We start from the raw sequence: 19,129 nt of genomic DNA, 5'->3' as shown, positions 1-19,129 counted from the left end.
TTTCATTAAAGTAGACATACCCAAAGTTAGAAGGGACCTCGGAGATCTTCTAGTCTGACCCCAGCTCAAGCAGGAATCCCTGTACTATTTCAGATAAATGTTTAGATAAATCTCTCCTGCTGGTGGCAAGCTGTACCACTGGATAATAGTCCTCACTGTTGGGAAGTTTTTCTCCTTAATTCCTGGTTGCTTCTCTCGTTGAGAAGTTTCCATCCATTATTTCTTGTCTGACTTTTGGGTGCCTTGGAAAATAGCTTGGCCTCTCCTCTTTTGGGGCAGCCTCTCAACTATTGGAACCCTGCTATCAATAGTTGGGACTTTCATCGCTGGAGGCTTTCAAGAAGAGACTGGACTGCCGTCTGTCAGGAATGGTGTAGGGTCTCCTGCTTGGGCGAAGGGTTGGACTAGATGACCTCCAAGGTCCCTTCTAACTCTATTCTGAATTAATTAAAGTTGGGACTTTCATCGCTGGAGGCTTTCAAGAAGAAACTGGACTGCCATCTGTCAGAAATGGGGTAGGGTCTCCTGCTTGGATGGAGGGTTGGACTAGATAACCTACAAGGTCCCTTTCAACTCTGTTCATCTGTATTTAATTCAAAGTGTGGTCTTATCGAGGCTTTATAAAAGCAAAGATGAGTAGTCAGTGTCCTATTTTTTTTTGTGTGTGTGGCGCCTGCCTTTCTCTGTTCACGCGCCACGGCTGCCACGGCTGCTCTCTGTAGTACTGCGAAAATATTAAATATTTTCTTTCCGAGGGAGATGCAGGAGAAAAAGGGGAGCGCTTTGACATGGAAAGGGACTTGATTCATTCCCATTTTGCTTTGCCTTGCTCACCTCGTAGCGTCAGACCCTCCCCCTCCTAGGCACCTGCTTTGCCAGATAAAACAAGACCCACCAACAAGAGAAACGGCAAATCCACGGCGGCGACACCACCGGCTGCGTTTTCAAGGTTACAGATCAAAGCCAGAACGGGGCACGCGAGAGAGAGAGAAAGAGGCACGTTGAGTTTCTGTCCTTTAATATACGCTGGGAAAGGGAGAAATATTCAAGAGAGAGTTTGATGTACGCCAATTAGGAGCAAAACGTTCACACACACACACACACAGACACACCCCTCTCACACAAATCTGCCCTTGAAGGCTACAAGAAGAGATGTTCAACAGCAAAGGATGCCAGCTTGTTTTCAGAAGGAATAAAAGAAAGAGAAAACTCAGGTAAGGATCGGTTCAACCATCATCCCCGAATGCAGCTTGTTTGATCGCGCGCGCGCGCCAGTGATGCAAACCATCTCTCTATATACAATTGATCTCTGCGTGCGCGATCCTCTTTCGTGAACACAATGCGCCTGGCGCTGAAATGCCTGCTAAGTCACTCAGGCCCCGGTAAGCTCACGTCCGGACGACTGTAATATAGCCTGTTTCCCCCAAAAATACGTCCTACCCTGAAAGTTAAGTCCTAGCTTGATTTTTACACGTGTGCCCAATATAAGCCCTACCCTCCCAAAATAAGCCCTAATAAAGATCCCTCCCATTCCAGTAAAAATTAAGCTAGGGTGGGGATGGAAGGTGTGTGGAGCTGCCCTACTACTTACCTTTGGACAGGTGTAGCCAGGCCTCACATCCCCCGACACCTGCCTTGCCGGCCCATTTCTTCTGCAGCCAGCAAGGCTGGCCAGGCTTACCTGAAGGCCTCTGGAGCTGAGAACAAAGCTCTGGATCGATCCTGAGCTCTTTTATCGGCTGCAGAGGCCTTCAGGAAAGCCGGGCTTTTGCGCGTTGGAGGGGTGATTGCGCACATATGCGCAGAGGCGTGGCATGTGGGTGTGTGTGATCGTGTGCGCATGCAATTATCGGCACGGGAGCCGAAAAAGGTTTGCCGCCACTGGTAACAGTGCAATATTCACGCAATATCAGGGGTTTTCCGTTCAACTATGTAGAAGGATGTGAAGGATGTGTGTTTGTGTTTATTTTTTTTATAGTTTTCTTACGTATAACGTCCACTGAAGGATGCCTTTAATTCCGTTCTACGAGGTGCAATGACAACAAACTAACTAATATGCTTTTCATTATAAACAACTAAAACCAGCAGATGGAAATTGGGGGAGAGGAGGAGGAGGAAGAAGGGGGCTCCCCTACCCAAACACACCCCTCTAAAGACACCCCCTTGTTCCTTTTCTTTCTCTCTCCCTTGAATTTTGCATTTCCCCCCACTTCCAAGGTGGGCGAATTCTGTTGCCAAGCAGCTGAGAATACGTCCCTCCCGTCACATGGAAACGGAGGAAGTACTCAAGCTTGCAAGGAGTTGCATTCAGACTTAATCCTCCCCAATGGCTTGCAAGAGATACTCCTTGGAATGCCAAGCTGCGGCATTAAGGACACCGTCGTTCTCCCGAAGTCTCGTTCTCCGTTTCCTGGATTATATGCCACCCAGTCGCGCTCCGCTCGTAGTAGCCACCCAGGTTGCTCATCTCCAGCTTTGAGCCTTCAGGTTTCCCCAGAGAAACTTGGAAGGCTGAGACCGAATCCTTTCAAGATGAACAGAGTTGGAAGGGACCTTGTAGGTCATCTAGTCCAACCCCTCCATCCAGCCCATTCCGGTGGGTAAAATGAGGACCCAGATTGTTGGGGGCAAGAGGATGAACTCTGTAAACCGCTTAGAGAGGGGCTGGAAAGCATTGTGAAGCAGTATATGTCTAAGTGCTATTGCTACTCCTTCCTTCCTTCCTTCCTTCCTTCCTTTCCCCATTCTCCTTCCTTCCTTCTTTCCTTCCTCATTCTTCTTCCTACCTTCTTCTTCCCCATTCTCCTTCCTTTCTTCCTTCCTTCCTTCCTTCCTTTTCCCCCATTCTCCTTCCTTCCTCCTTTCCTTCCTCATTCTTCTCCCTACCTTCTTCTTCCCCATTCTCCTTCCTTTCTTCCTCCTTCTCCTTCCTTCCTTCCTTTTCCCCCATTCTCCTTCCTTCCTCCTTTCCTTCCTCATTCTTCTCCCTACCTTCTTCTTCCCCATTCTCCTTCCTTTCTTCCTCCTCCTTCCTTCCTTCCTTCCTTCCTTCCTTCCTTCCTTCCCTCCCTCCCTCCTTCCTTCCTTTCCTTCCTTTCCTCCATGGTGCACAGTGGTTATAAGGTAGTATTGCAGGCTAACTCTGCCCACTGCCAGCAGTTTGATCTTAACCAGCCCAGAGTTAACTGAGCCTTCCCTCCTTCCAAGGTCGATCAAATGAGTCTTATATATTTTACTATTTTAATGTTTTTATGCTGTAACCCGCCCAGAGCCGTTAAGACTTGAGATGAGCGGCAAATAAATTTCAGAACAAATAAAAAAAAAAATTTCTGTACATCAGGCAGATCAAAAATATATCTAACACTGGCCTTTGTCTAAACATTTGGGAGTGCTTTCCTTCAAATTGTGGCAGTTGGCTTTTCCAGGAACATCACGGATGTATTTTGTCAACGGTAAGGGGGGGGGGGAGGATATTTATAGATAAAGAATTGCAAATTAATTCCATTGATTTTTTTTCCCCCAAGAACCGTTTAATTAAAATCCCCACTCAGCGGCAAAGGAGAACGGATCAAATTGTGGCTGTTGCTGGAAGGGCTAAATTATATCACAGAGGCCCCAGGGGGGGGGGAAACCTCTTGAGTTTATTAGAGTGAATTATTGTCCTTTGGGCCCTCCGTGGCAATAGGATTAGGGCACAAAACAGTTAATATTCCACGGAGACTGGGCGGAAAGAGCTAGAAAGGGGGGGGGAGAATGAACACTCCAGACCCCAGAGCCGAGCTTCAAACTGGAACGGCATCGCGTTTTGAACAAGGTGGGGAAGCCTCAGGTGCCCCCCCGAGCTGATATAAAACAAGAGTGTGAGAATCTGCGTCCGTAAGGGCATATAGCAGTGATGGCTAACCTTTTCGTCCTCACGTGCCTGCAACCAGGGGTGGGATTCTACCGGTTCGCACCTATTTGCTAGAACCGGTTGTTAACCTTCTAAGCAGTTTGGAGAACCGGATGTTAGAAGAAATTACAGGGCTAATCCTGTAAGGAAGGCAGGAAGGAAACATTCTGGTGTTGCTGACAGAAACTGCCTCTCCGTTAAGCCTCATTACATTCTTGGCAGGATTAGACTTCCTGTCTCAGGAACTTCTCTGGAGTATTTTTTCCCCTCCTTTGCTGGTACTTTGCTTGCGTGGAGTGACCATTCAAAGTTACAATGGCATGGAAAAAAGGGACTTATGACCGTTTTTCACACTTACGACTGTTGCAGCATCCCCACAGTCATGAGAGGCCAGGCGAGGAGATGCGTGCCTCGATGTGAGTGACATTGAGTTGGCCACACCCAGACAATAACATGACCACCAAGCCACGCCCTCCAACTAAGCCACGCCCACAGAACCGGTTGTTAAAAAATTTGAATCCCACCCCTGCCTGCAACCATAATGCGATTATTATTATTATATTCACAAAAACAACAGTGTACAAAGCAAATGAGATAACTATGTTGGGTTTCATTTATTATTATTATTATTATTATTATTATTATTATTATTATTATTATATTATGTACCTACTTACCTATCTATCATCTACCTACCTATCATCTACCTATCTATCTATACTTACCTACATACGCAGGTCTTGGCGTATTTCGGTCTTTTCCCATGTAAGATTGAGAGTATCTTACCTACCTACTTATCTATACCTATTTACCTATTATTTATCAGCTTTGGACAAGGGACGTGGGTGGCTCAGTGGCTAAGACGCTGAGCTTGTCGATCAGAAAGGTTGGCAGCCAGTTCAGCGGTTCGAATCCCCAGCGCTGCATCATGGAGTGAGCTCCTGTTCCTTGTCCCAGCTTCTGCCAACCTAGCAGTTCGAAAGCACGTAAAAAAGGCAAGTAGAAAAATAGGGACCACTTTGGTGGGAAGGGAACAGTGTTCCGTGCGCCTTTGGCGTTTAGTCCTGCCAGCCACATGACCACGGAGACGTCTTCGGACAGCAGTGGCTCTTCTTCAGCTTTGAGACAGAGCTGAGCCAGAAACGACGAGCACGGATGTACGAGGAGGGGAACCTTTATCTTTACCTATCAACCTTGGAAGCCATATTTTACTTAGAAGCTTCAAGGCTGCCACATTTTAGTGCCTGGGAAATTGGGAGGGGGGGATTTCTTAGTGAGCAGATTAGACTCAACAACATTCTTTCTTAGAAGTCAAGGACAAGTTACCCCGCACCTGGAGAGGAGTGTGCCTGGAGGAAGGTCTCCAGTTGGGATGATGGTTGATTGGGTCATGTGATGGACTGGTGGGTGCAGGGGATGGGTTTTTGGTTTTCGATTGGGAAGGGGAAACCTAGAAGTCTCCAATTTGGGTTGTCCCAGATGTGGCAATATGACTTCTTTAATAAATTCTTACTTGGATGAACTTTCGTTTCTGAGTGCTGAAGAAAATGGGGAGTTTCATTGGAACGCTGACACTATTTGCCTGCCTGCCTGCCTATCTCTCTCTCTCTCTCTCTCTATCTATCTATCTATCTATCTCTATCCCTCTCTCTCTCTCTCCCTCTATCTATCTCTATCTATCTATCTATCTATCTATCTATCTATCTATCTATCTATCTATCTATCTATCTATCTATCTATCTATCTATCTATCTATCTATCTATCTATCTATCTATCATCTATCTATCTATCTATCTATCTTCTGTCTGTCTGTCTGTCTGTCTGTCTGTCTGTCTGTCTGTCTGTCTATCTATCTATCTATCTATCTATCTATCTATCTATCTATCCATCTATCTATCTATCTGTCTGTCTGTCTGTCTGTCTGTCTGTCTGTCTGTCTGTCTGTCTGTCTGTCTATCTATCTATCTATCTATCTATCTATCTATCTATCTATCTATCTATCCATCCATCCATCCATCCATCCATCCATCTATCTGTCTATCTATCTATCTATCTATCTATCTATCTATCTATCTATCTATCTATCTATCTATCATCTATCTATCATCTATCTATCATCTATCCATCTATGTATCCATATCTATCCATGTTTATTTATTTATTCATTATCTGTCCACATGTCTTTCTTATCTGTCTTTCTAATTATAGACTTTTTCTAAGTCTGATTATAGACTTTTTAACAATTTACTAAATAAATGGTTGTAACTTGAGGTCTACAGAGTGCACCGTTCAATAAAGATTGGAATTAAGAAACTTGAATAATGGAATTATTAGGTATGTTTAATTGATATGGTGGTAGGCATTTGGAGAGAGTAAGGTTGAAAACAAAGATTGAAGAAGTATGAATTAATATGAATATAATTCAGTGAGAGATGTATGATATATTGATGCCACACTGTTAATGTATTGTTGTTATATGTAGATTGAAATTAAAAAAAAATTGAAAAAAAATTGAAAAAAAATAAAGATTGGAATTATAAGATTTGGGATTTATTTTATCAATGGTTAGATAGAAAAGTAAGACACTGAAATACAATGTAACAGTAATGATATATTATAACTGATTACTTTTGAATAAGTTATATACTATGAATACAATCTAGTAAGAATTGAGACTTAATCTTAAAGATAACTTGGAATTTTGTCTCTGAAAATTCTTTGTTGTTGTTTTTTTCAATTGCAAAAGTCAAGGACATACTTTGGGAATACTATTCAAAGCCATCTTTGTCCCTGCTAAACCCACAGACAAAATTTGAATGATGGTAAAATAATGAAATATGAAATGGAAAGTTGATTAATACAACACGAATGTAAAGTTAAGAGGAAAAGATTATATTGTGCACATGATATATGTACCAAACCGACACACTCTTCAATTGAAAAGTGGTTTTATTTGCTGTTTTGTATGTGTGTTATAAAAAAAATAAAAAAATTGCATTACAAAAAGAAAAAAAAAAGATTGGTAAAGGCAAGAAAATTAGTCAGGATATGGGTAAAGAAAAAATTTTTGTCTCTGAAAATTCTTTGTTGTTGTTTTTTTCAATTGCAAAAGTCAAGGACATACTTTGGGAATACTATTCAAAGCCATCTTTGTCCCTGCTAAACCCACAGACAAAAGTTAGCTGGGCTACGAATTAAAAAGCGTGGCCTCTGCTCTTTTATTCTTTTAGTCTCGTGTGCTATTGCTGGAACCTTCTCTGCTTACCCCAGTCTATCCCGCTCCTCTTCCTTCCGCCTAATTCCTCTGGATCCCAAAGTAAAACTCCTTTAAAAACAGACCTCCGGTCTGCAACCCACATGAATAATTCCCTACAAGATTTACATCCTTTACTGAGAAAATCAAGGACTGTGGGGTCCTTGGTGCTCTCTAAGCTTGGTAGTTTTCTAGCAGATGTTTCATGACCCAACTAGGTAACATCATCAGTACTAGAAAGGAGTGAAGTTGGTGGGAAGGAGGAGGAAAAGGAAGAGGGGGAGGGGAGGAGAACTGTAGGGTCCTTGGTGCTCCCTGAGCTTGGTGGTTTTCTTGCAGACGTTTCATGACCCAACTAGGTAACATCATCAGTGCTAGAAGGGAGGGGGTTTGTGGTGAGGAGAGGAGGAGGAGGAGGAGGAGGAGGAGGAGGAGGAGGAGGAGGAGGAGGAGGAGGAGGAGGAGGAGGAGGAGGAGGAGGAGGAGGAGGAGGAGATGATCATATGTGGAGTCCTTGGTTCTCTCTGAGTTTGGCGATTTCCTTGCAGACGTTTCATGACCCAACTAGATAACATCATCAGTGCTAGAAGGGAGGGGGGTTTGTGGTGGTGAGGAGGAGGAAGAGGAGGAGGAGGAGGAGATCATATGTGGAGTCCTTGGTTCTCTCTGAGTTTGGTGATTTCCTTGCAGACATTTCATGACCCAACTAGGTAACACCATCAGTGCTAGAAAGGAGTGAAGTTGGTGGGGAGGAGGAGGAAGAGGAAGAGGGGAGGGGAGGAGAACTGTAGGGTCCTTGGTGCTCCCTGAGCTTGGTGGTCTTCTTGCAGACATTTCATGACCCAACTGGGATACATCATCAGTACTAGAAGGGATAGGGGGGAGGAGGAGGAGGAGGAGGAGGAAAACTGTAGGGTCCTTGGTGCTCCCTGAGCTTGGTGGTTTTCTTGCAGACGTTTCATGACCCAACTAGGTAACATCATCAGTGTTAGAAGGGAGTGACCTTGGTGGGGAGGAGGAAGAGGACGACGACTGTGGGGCCCTCGTCGCTCTCTGAGCTTCTTGCTCTCTTACAAAAGACCTGAACAGCTAGCACAACTCCGCCTCCCGCGTCCGAATCAGAAAAACCCAGCTGGGAATCATGCTGGATGCGATGGGCTCCGGAGGACGCCAACATCCTACGACGCGTAATTTTTATAGATCATTTTACCTGCGTAGGCGACGTTCTTGGGATTTCCATAGGGGGCCCCAGGCTGAACGGCGCTGTAAACAGGATTCATCGTCGGGGATGTGAAAATGCTGGAAAAGAACAAAGGAGGGAGGGTTCAGAAAGCAGGCTTGGGAAACATTTACAAACACCAAAGTTTTTTTATTTAAAAATATATATAATTAATATCTCAGTACTAAACAGAGCATATTAACGACCAGCTCGATACCCATGTGCTTCGCTACGAAACTATGTGGTCGGGCTTAGTTTTTGGGGAGGAAAATAAGGGGGGGAAAAATTCTCCCTACCAGCCTCCATCGGTATCCATCTGGCTAGCGTCCTGTCAGTGTGTGAGAGAGTTGAGGGCTGTTTGGAAACTGAAGCAGTATTTGCTGCGTGAGCAAGAAGGCGACAGCAAGGAGCTTGGGCGTGGCTTAGCTCAACTGTTCTGTAACTAAAAACTGCTTGGTGCTGTGAAAGTGAAACGCCTCTCCTCTGCTTGTGTTTTGCCTTTGGAAGAGATTTCTTTTTTCAGCTGCAGAAGGGGAGTAGAACTCCTTAGCATCAGAGCATGTTAATAATAATAATAATAATAATATAGGAAATACTCTAAATGCTCTGAGGGTCATTTGGAAAAATCCTTTCTTCGTGAGCCGGTAGAAGCCAAGAAGAACCTACGGGCCAAATTTCAAGCTTGTAGGCCTTACAGTTCTGGAAGTTTTGTGATGATGCACGAGTGGGGTCTTTCGCTTTTTTATATATAGATTTTTTATTGTCATTTTTTTTCTGTGGGCACATTGGCACACAGAAATTTTGTTGCTTGCTCTCAAAAGTGTACACATACATAACCTACATACAGATACAGCATGCTAAATACATACCTACATATTCAGGTAATCCTCAATTTATGATGCTAATTGAGCCCCAACATTTCCATTGCTCACATAATTCCCCCTAACAGTTCCCCGATAATATATTTAGATTAGATATTAGATTAACAGAGTTGGAAGGGACCCTGTAGGTCATCTAGTCCCACCCCCCCACCCCCAAGCAAGAGGCCCTACACCATTTCTGACAGGTAACAAGTTTGTAGGCTTTACGGATCTGGAGATTTTGTGATGATGCATGAGGGGAATTTTGCTTTTATATAGAGAGATTCTGCCATAAGCGGTCAGAAAAGATGCAGAAAAGGAAACCAGCAAATATTCTCCTAAACGTTTTTCAAAAGAACGCACACCTGTATTTTGCAGGGGAAAGTGTTTGTTTCTGAGGAAAAATCCTTGACTCACAACCACAATTGAGCCCCAAACATCCATCACTAAGCAAGACATGTTGTCAAGGGAGTTTCGCCCTGTTTTACGACCTTTCTTGCCTTCAGTTGTTAAATGAATCGCTGCAGGTGGGAAGTCAGTAACAGGGTTTTTAAGTGAATTTGGCTTCGCTTGTCAAAAGGTCGCAAAACGTGAACCCGGATACAGCAACTGTCATAAGTACGAGTCAATTGACAAGCCTTCAGATTTGGACTGTTGTTAAGTGGGAAAAATGCTCATACCTGCCTTTCGAACAGTCACTAAATGAATGCTTGTAACAGGTAGTCCTCGACTTACAACAGCTCATTTAGTGACCGTCCAAAAGTTACGATGGCAATGAAAAAAATGAGACTTACGACCATTTTTCACACTTACGACAGTTGCAGCATTCCCCTATGATCATAATTCAGACGCTTGGCAAACTGATTCGTACTTACGACCATTACTGGGTCCCAAGGTCACATGATTCCCCCTTTTGTGACCTTCTGGACAAGTTAAATCAACGAGGAAAGCTGGATTCGCTTAACACCGGTTTACCAACTTATTAACTGCACTGATTCACTTAATGACTGTGGCAAGGAAGGTCGTAGAATGGAGCAAAACTCAGACTTAATGAGTGTCTCACTTAGCAAGAGGAATTTTGGGCTCCCTTGCGGTCGTGAGTCGAGGATCGTATGTCAGGAGCTAAAATAGAGCAGAATTTTCCAACTTTTGTCATTTTAATGTAAGAGATAATCAGAGTTGGAAGGGACCTTGTAGGTCATCTAGTCCAACCTCCCCTGCCCAAGCAGGAGACCCTACACCATTTCAGACAAATGGCAGTCCAATCTCTTCTTGAAAGTCTCAAGTGATGACGCTCCCACAACTTCCATGGGCAACTTCTGTTCCATGGGTTGATTGTATATGGATTTCAACTTCCCAGAATAGCCCAGACAGCATTAATGTATTTTATTGCCATTGCCATTTAAATGTGGCAGCTTCTGGTGCTAATATGGCTTCCAAAGCTGACAATTAAATTATTAAATGTGTTGTTATTAAATCATCGGTCAAACACTGAGAGAGAATCCTGGGAACCTTGGCTGGCTGAGGAATTCTGGGAGTTGAAGTCCATGAGCCATTAAGGGGTCAAATTTGGAGGTCTCGAACAAAGAGGAAGTAGTCCACACTACTGGATGTGAGAGGGAAGAGAATACACAATCACACACAGGCGCACAAAACACAATCTCCAGTGCCTTATTCTCATTAAGAGCCCAAAGTTATTTTTTTTCCCTTCTTCTTTTCCTCTAGATTTTATTTAGATACAAAACAAGGAGCCTGGGATTTATCTGCGTGACAAATCCTTTCAGGGCCAGCTCAGTTAATTATCTTAACGAAGCCCCATTCTTTGCGGTGCTGAGGATAATGCAAAATCAGTCATTAAGTGTTTATTAGGCCAACACTTCATCCTGGCTACCTTATTTGAAAGAGCCGATAAAAATAATTCACATTTGGAGAGGGCGGAGCTGGCGTCGCGACGATACGGCATGCGATCTCGGAGGTCTGAGATCGCTGCCGATATCTTTGCTCCTGGACGGTCCAAACGGATCTAAACCGTCCCGAAGAGATGGTGAAAGTGAAGAGCGCATCCTGTCGATCCCAGGGATACCGCAAAGTCCCTGGTAGATCCAGGAGAAGCTCTTCTTGCCAGCGGCAAAGAGGCAGCCATTAAAGCTGCTGAAGTTGGGACAGCTCCGAAATGAAAGAGAACGGAAAGAGAGTGTGCCGGTTTGGTGAGAACTTTTTTTATTTTATTTTAAGATCTGAAAGGACACCCTAAGGAAAAGAAAGAATCTGTAAAAGTTTTGACAGAAGTGATTAAGCGGAGATTTTAAACAGGAATGTCAAAGTAATGTTTTGTTTCGTTTTTCTCATTGCTGGATTTTCTGTATACGATCTTGTATTTTGAAACTGGACTGGTTTTTTCGTTTATATCTATTGTTTTCTTCTCCTTTTTGATTTTGTAATATTTTAGGCTAGAGGTTCCCTTTAGTTATTTCATTTTCAAAAAAATATCTTTTCTTTTTTTATTAATTCTTATTATATCCTGCTTGGAAAAGGAGGGGGTGTTACAAAGTTTCTTTGTAACTGCCAACTAGAGGCTTGAAAATATTCTATTTCCCTGTGACCAGACAAAGCTGAGAAAGAAAGAACTGAGACTCTTTTTCAAGGACATTGCTATTTGATAAGATAGAGGGAAGAGCATGGGAGAGTATTATTGCAGGTGCTCTTCGGGGTTTCTATCAACAGCTGGAGTCTGGTGTTGAAACGTGGGGGGGGAAAGGTGATAAGTTTTTGGAGAAGAGAGTTATAATAAGAGCCTTGGATAATCAAACAAAGTGCGGTGTGCCCTTTTTGCTTTTCCTAAGTTGTGCTATCCCTCCTCACCAGCTTTATTGTATTTTTTTTATCTTTTTTTTTGTAATAACTATATGAGTTTTTTTGGCTTTGTTGGAGCTTGTCTTTGTTTTTCTTTTTTCTCTTTTTCTTTTGGAAGTCCAATCTCTACGTTTGCTTTTTATTTTATTTGACCCATTTTGTGTTTAATTATATCCATTTTTAGCTTGATGTCCTTTTTCTGTGGCATTTTCTGTAGCTCTTTTTCAAGTCTTTTATGCTCATCCTCTAGGGCCTTAGAGGCTAGCCTTTTCATGGTATTTAAAATGGTAGATGAAATAAACTTAAAAAGATACATGGAGAGAAAGAAATGCTAAAACTAAACAATACACCTTCTATTCAAACAGACACTTATCATGGTCCAGAATAGATATGATATGGATGTCAACAGAATTAATATCTAACATTCAAGAAATAAATATTGAAACAAGTACTTGGGCAGATCACAATCCGATGACAATTAAATGGAAAGGACAAAAAAGAAGATCTAGATGGACGTTAAATAATACTATTTTAAAGGAAAAAGACTTCACACAGTGGATGGAGAAAGAATAGGCTTTTTTCTTTAGAGAAAACAAAAAAGAAGATACATCAATTCAGAATGTATGGGATACAATGAAGGCATATGTCAGAGGCTTGATAATAGACTATACAAGGAGAAGGAATACTATGAAAAGGCTAGCCTCTAAGGCCCTAGAGGATGAGCATAAAAGACTTGAAAAAGAGCTACAGAAAATGCCACAGAAAAAGGACATCAAGCTAAAAATGGATATAATTAAACACAAAATGGGTCAAATAGAAAAAGAAGAACTAGCACAGAAAATTAGAGGTGCTAAACAGAACTACTTTGAAGACGAAAACAAAACAGGTAGATGGTTAGCATACAAATTGAGAAAGGAAAAAGAATCAAGGAAAATATTGCAATTAATAGATGACCAAGGCCAAGTTTGCCATGGTAGCAAAGAGAAGAAGGAAATCATTCGAGACTTCTATGGGAAATTATATATGCAAGAGAATATTGATGAGGAAAGAGTTAAGCAGTACTTACAGAATGCTAATTTACCTCAGATACCTAAAGAGACTGAAAAAATATTAGAAAGCAATATAATGATGATGGAGCTAACTGAAGCACTCAAGAAGCAAAATAATGGAAAGGCACCAGGTCCAGACGGACTTGCAGCAGAATTTTATAAAACATTACAAGAATCATTGAATCTTCCATTGCTAGAAGTTATGAATGAAGTTATGTTAAAGAAGAAGATACCTAAATCATGGTCAGAAGCCTATATTACACTTATTCCAAAAGAGGAGGCCGACCCATTACAAATTAAGAACTATAGACCCATTTCTCTACTAAATGCAGATTATAAAATCTTTGCTTCAATATTGGCAGAAAGACTTAAAAAATACTTAAATAATTTTATCCATCCTGATCAAAATGGATTTCTGCCAGAGAGACAAATTAAAGACAATATGAGAGTAATCTTGGATACTTTGGAATACTACGAGGCACATCCTGAAAAACAAATGGCTCTGATATTTCTAGATGCACAGAAGGCATTTGATAATGTGAATTGGCGATTCATGTTATTACTGTTGGAACAGATGGGTTTTGCTAGAAAATTTATCCAAGCAATAGAAGCTATATACTATAAGCAAACGGCAAAGGTAATGATAGAGGGAGAACTGACAGACTCTATTAATATAAGAAAAGGAACAAGACAAGGGTGCCCACTATCACCTTTGTTGTTTGTGTTAACTTTGGAAGTGTTAAACAGAAATATTAGAGATGAAAATAATATAAAAGGAATGAAAATCAAAAAGGAAGAATTTAAGCTGCAAGCATTTGCGGATGATCTGGTTTTCATCTTAGAAGAGCCTTTAGAAACAGCATCAAAATTGATAGAAAAGATAGAGACATATGGAAAGGTGGCTGGTTTGAAAATAAATAAAGATAAGACAAAGATTTTGACAAAGAATATGCTATTAAGACAAAAGGAAGAACTGGCAGATCTATTGAAAATTCAGGTCACGAATAAGATCAAGTACTTGGGGATATATTTGACAGCAAGATGTAGTACATTAAAAGAGAATAATTATATTAAACTTAAACAGCAGATAGCGCTAGATTTGGCGAAATGGGAAAACTTACAACTGTCACTAATAGGGAGAATTTCAACAATCAAGATGAATATATTACCCAGAATTTTATATTTGTTTCAAACAATTCCAATTAGGCTTGGAAAAGACTACTTTGAAGATTTAAATACAATTGTGTTGAAATATATATGGCAAGGTAAGAAAGCGAGAATAAAGTTAAAACTTTTGCAAGATGCTAGAATTAGAGGAGGATTTGGTTTGCCTAATTGGGAGTTGTACTACCAAGCTACAAATTTGATGTGGGTTAAGGAATGGATAACACTAAGAAATACTAGATTGTTGACATTAGAAGGACATGATTTGTTGTTGGGGTGGCATGCTTTTTTATGGTACAAAGGAACTAAAATAGGGGTATTTTAGAAGACATTATATACGGGAGTCTCTGTGGTTAAACTGGGAGAAGATTAAAAGACAATGTCATTTGAAAATTCCAGTCTGGTTATCGATTATTGAAGCATTTTCGTATCTTATAATATACAAAAAGGAACAAACAGTTAGATATGGTGAAATATTTAATGAAAAGGGTGAACTTAAATCTATGCAAAAACTAGAGGAACAAGGTATAAAGATGAATTGGTTTTTATATGCGCAAATACATTCAAGGTATGATAAAGATTCTAAAACAGAAGGTTTCTATGATAAACTGACTGACTTAGATAAGATTTTGACAGGTACTGATGAAAAGGTGATTAAAAAATTGTATGGATATTTATTAGAAATTAAACTAGAAGAAGAACAAGTTAAAGAAACTATGATTGCTTGGGGGAAGAATTTTGGATATGGGATTGATTTAGAGAAATGGCAAAAATTGTGGTCTCAAAATTATAAAATGACAATGTCAACAGCATATAAAGAAAATTTGTATAAGATGTTTTACAGGTGGCATTTCCCCCCGACAAGAATAGCAAGAATGTTCAAGAATAAATCCGAAAAATGTTGGAAATGTCATCAGACAGCTGGCTCATATTACCATATGTGGTGGACTTGTGCGGATGCTAAAAAATACTGGACTAAAATCCACATGTGGTTGGAAAAAATGACAAAAAAACATATAGACTTGAAACCAGAGATATTTTTATTGGGAATTTTACCTGAAATATATAGTAAAGACTTGAAATACCTGATTGTAAATGTATTAACAGCGGCTAGGATTGTATTTGCTAAAAACTAGAAAAATGAGAAAATACCATCACAGGAGGAAATCATTAAGAAAATATTGGAATGTGCTGAAATGAGTAGATTGACATTTGAAATTAGAGAACAAGAGGATAAACGATTTTATAAAATTTGGGATCTTTTCTATCAATGGTTAGACAATAAAGTACAGTAATGAAATATGTAGACTTTTAGAAAATAATAAATATATAAAGATGTACTTCTTTCTTATTATAGCTACAAAATGATTTTAGGATAGATTTGGGATGATAATATGAACTGTTATAAAATAAACTAAGTAAATTACGGTTATCTTGTAAAACATGAATGAATAAAAGTATAGTCAAATGATTGATTAATAATGATACTAAGGTATTTAATTCTTGATTGACAATATGAGATTATATGTAATGTAATTGTAATTGAAGACTACGAAATGGAAGCACAAAACCATTTGTAAACCAACCGGCACACTGTATGTACACCTATGGAAGATAGCTTGATGTTTTTATGTTTTGTTTGTTTATGTTTGTTTTTAAAAACCAATAAATTTTTTTAAAAAAATTCAAATTTCCAACGAGGTATGGGATATTTATGAGTGTGGAGCAATTTGTTAGATCGTTATTATTTTTATTTTTTCCCCTTTCCTTTTAACCTCCTGATAGTAAATGGAGGCAGCTGGTAAACCTAGCAAGGATTGGCTTGCCAATTAGCCCTTAATTAATTGGTTCCTGCCATTTGCAAGTTAGCAACCTACTACAGGGACTTCTCCAAAGAGAGAAACTGGATGGATGAAAAGAAGAAGGAAGAGAGAATGGAAAAAGAAATGAAGGAAGAAAGGAAGGAAGTGGAAGAAAGGAAGGAAGGAAGGAAGGAACGCAGGCAGGCAGGCAGAGAGACAGGAGAGATCTGCAACGGTCGTAAGTGTGAAAAACAGTCATAAGTCACATTTTTCAGTGCCTTTGTAACTTTGAATGGTCACTAAATGAACTGTTGTAACTGCCATACTAAAGGTCAAAATAACAAGATTATTTATTACTTATTTATTTGATAAAAATCTAATAAAGAAAAAAAAAATTTTCATCTGGGGAGTGCTGGCAAAATTCTTCAATTAAGACTAGGTAGAAAATGAACTTTTTATATTCCAGACTGCTAACTGGAAGTGAGTGGGCTAAATTCATGAGTTTGGGGTTTATCTCTGGGCAAAATAATATTCCCTCTCCAGAAGAGAGAAGTGCCTAAAGGTATATATCCAGTTAATTATTTCCCTGTGGCAAGCAGAATGCTGTAGGCAAAACTTATCCAGTTCTTCCCTTTTATTATTATTATTTTTTTTTCTATCCCCTCTTGATCGCCTGCAGCGAACGGAAAATAATAACCTGTTTTTAGTTTTTCAAATCTGGGCCTTGCTCCCAAATCAGAACAGAATTATAGACCTGCCTTGAGGACATCTGATAAATTTAAAGATTGTAGTCTTTTCTCAGATTTTCCAAAAGGTAACCCTTATTTTTTTAAGTTAAAGTAGTCCCTGAGTTATGACCACAACAGAGCCCCAAAATTTCTGTTGTTCAGTGGGTATTGCCCCAACTGGCTTTCACGCCTAAAGCAGGACTAGAACTCACTGTCTCCTTCCTTGTGATGGTCCCAAAGTCACCCAGCTGGCTTTCCAGCCTAAAATGGCACTAAAACTCACCATCTCCTGATGATTGACCCCAAGTCACCCAGTCAGCTTTCATAACTAAGGCGAAACTAGAACTCCCCATCTCCTGGTGATTGGCCCAAAATCACCCAGCTGGCTTTCCAGCCTAAAATGAGACTAGAACTCACCGTCTCCTGGTGATAGGCCCGAAGTCACCCAGCTAGTTTTCATGCTTAAGACAGGACTAGAACTCACCGTCTCCTGGTGATTAGCCCAAAGTCCCCCAGCTGGCTTTCATACCTATGGCAGGACTAGAACTCACAGTCTCCTGGTGATTAGCCTGAAGTCACCTAGCCGCCCTTCATCCCTAAGGCTGGACTAGAAATAAATTTCTCTTGAGGAACCATAAAGCTGAATATATTCCAGTATTCACACCTTCCATTTTCTAACTGAACTTCCCAGTCTTATTATTAAGCATCCTAGAGGTTTTCAGGAAATGACTGACAGTTTTCTGAATTAAACTAATGACATTTTGGAAATGGCATTCCCCTTTGCAGTAGGACTTGCCCAGGGAAAGCACGAACCAATTTTAATAAGGCCGAATGGAAACCTTACTCCAGCAGGACGCTGGCCATGGGCTTCTACTCAAACCCATCTCCGTCGTTACTTGTTAAATCAATCAATCAATCTAGTTGTTTATTTCAAAACGTGAAGAGACCCTGGGTCATTTACACAGGATTAAAAACTCAAAATGCAAATAGGTAAAGGTGTTGTGGTTCGCCGGCAGCAGGTGCGGATGGCCGAGGTCTCGGAGAACGAGGCCTCGGATGAGGGGCCTGCGTGGGATGCAGGGATGGGGCCAGGACCATCAGGGAGTGGAATGCGGCCTTCGGAGATGGTGGAGGCTGGCAAGCAGTGAGGAAGAGGCCCCCGAGGAGCCTGTGCCCAGGGTGCGTGCACGCAGGGCTGCTCGAAGGAAAGAGCAGCTGCAGCAGCATGGGCGACTCGGGAGTAAGGCTGGAAAGGTGATGGCCTCTCCCATAAGGGATAAAAGCCAGCCTTCGGGGTTGGCTTCTTTGCAGGAAGTAAAGAAGTTCTTTCTACTCAGAGTTCCCGTTGAAGCCCTGCTTGCTCCGGTTTGTTTTTTGAAACTTCTGGCTTGGGATATTTATCTGCAATTAGTCTTTTGTTCTCTCATCTGGGACAATTAGTTTTGAATGACTCTTGGCTGTGAATGCACAGAATTCACAGCGCCGCATTTAAAAGGGTTTGCTTTTATACATACTTTGTGTTTGTTTGATTTGAACAAGGCTTGGGTCAGAACAAAAGGTAAAGGTTCCCCTCGCACATGCATGCTAGTCGTTTCCGGCTCTAGGGGGCGGTGCTCATCTCCGTCACAAAGCCGAAGAAGAGCCAGTGCTGTCCGAAGACGTCTCCGTGGTCATGTGGCCGGCATGACTAAACGCCGAAGGCGCACGGAACGCTGTTCCCTTCCCACCAAAGGGGTCCCTATTTTTCTACTTGCATTTTTTACATACTTTCCAACTGCTAGATTGGCAGAAGCTGGGACAAGGATCGGGAGCTCACTCTGTGACGCGGTGCTGGGGATTTGAACCGCCAACCTTTCTGATCGACAAGCTCAGTGTCTTAGCCACTGAGCCACCCACGTCCCTACCAAATGCAAATAAGGAATCATAAATACAGGAAGCCCTCAACTTGCAACCACTCGTTTTCTGACCAAGTTTCACATCCATGACCGTTGCAGCAGCATCCCCAGGGTCACATGATCAAACTTTGAGTGATTGGCAGCTGGCATGTATTTTTATGATGGTTGCAGTATTTGAAAGTTTTGGGAAGGTCATTTGCAACCTCCCAAGGGAGGACCTGACCAGCCAAGTCAACGGGGGAAACCAGATTCGCTTAACAACAGCACGTTTCCCTTAACGACTTCTGTGATTTGCTTAACAACCGAGGCAAAAACAGGTCACAAAATGGGGCGCAATTCACTTCACACCCGTGCTTGCTTAGCAATGGAAATTTGGAGGTTAATTGTCATCATTGTGCGTGGGAACTGGGTTG

General features: G+C 41.3%; 1 protein-coding gene across 1 annotated transcript in view; it reads right to left on the bottom strand.

Annotated features, from left to right (window-relative positions):
• FAM168A (family with sequence similarity 168 member A) overlaps nucleotides 1–19,129 on the bottom strand; it is a 62,350-nt gene that overhangs the window by 20,646 nt on the left and 22,575 nt on the right. Inside the window, exon 2 of the mRNA XM_026689377.2 lies at nucleotides 8,357–8,445. Coding sequence (XP_026545162.1) covers nucleotides 8,357–8,426 — 70 coding nt within the window. The 5' untranslated portion in view covers nucleotides 8,427–8,445. The remainder of the gene's footprint in view (nucleotides 1–8,356; nucleotides 8,446–19,129) is intronic.

The sequence above is a fragment of the Notechis scutatus genome, chromosome 5, assembly GCF_049901735.1.
Source record: "Notechis scutatus isolate UNSWTSFEM ecotype Mainland chromosome 5, rNotScu1.2, whole genome shotgun sequence".
NCBI lineage: Eukaryota > Metazoa > Chordata > Lepidosauria > Squamata > Elapidae > Notechis > Notechis scutatus.
The sequence above is the reverse complement of the archived record's forward strand: the minus strand, read 5'-3'. Positions and strand labels throughout refer to the sequence as shown.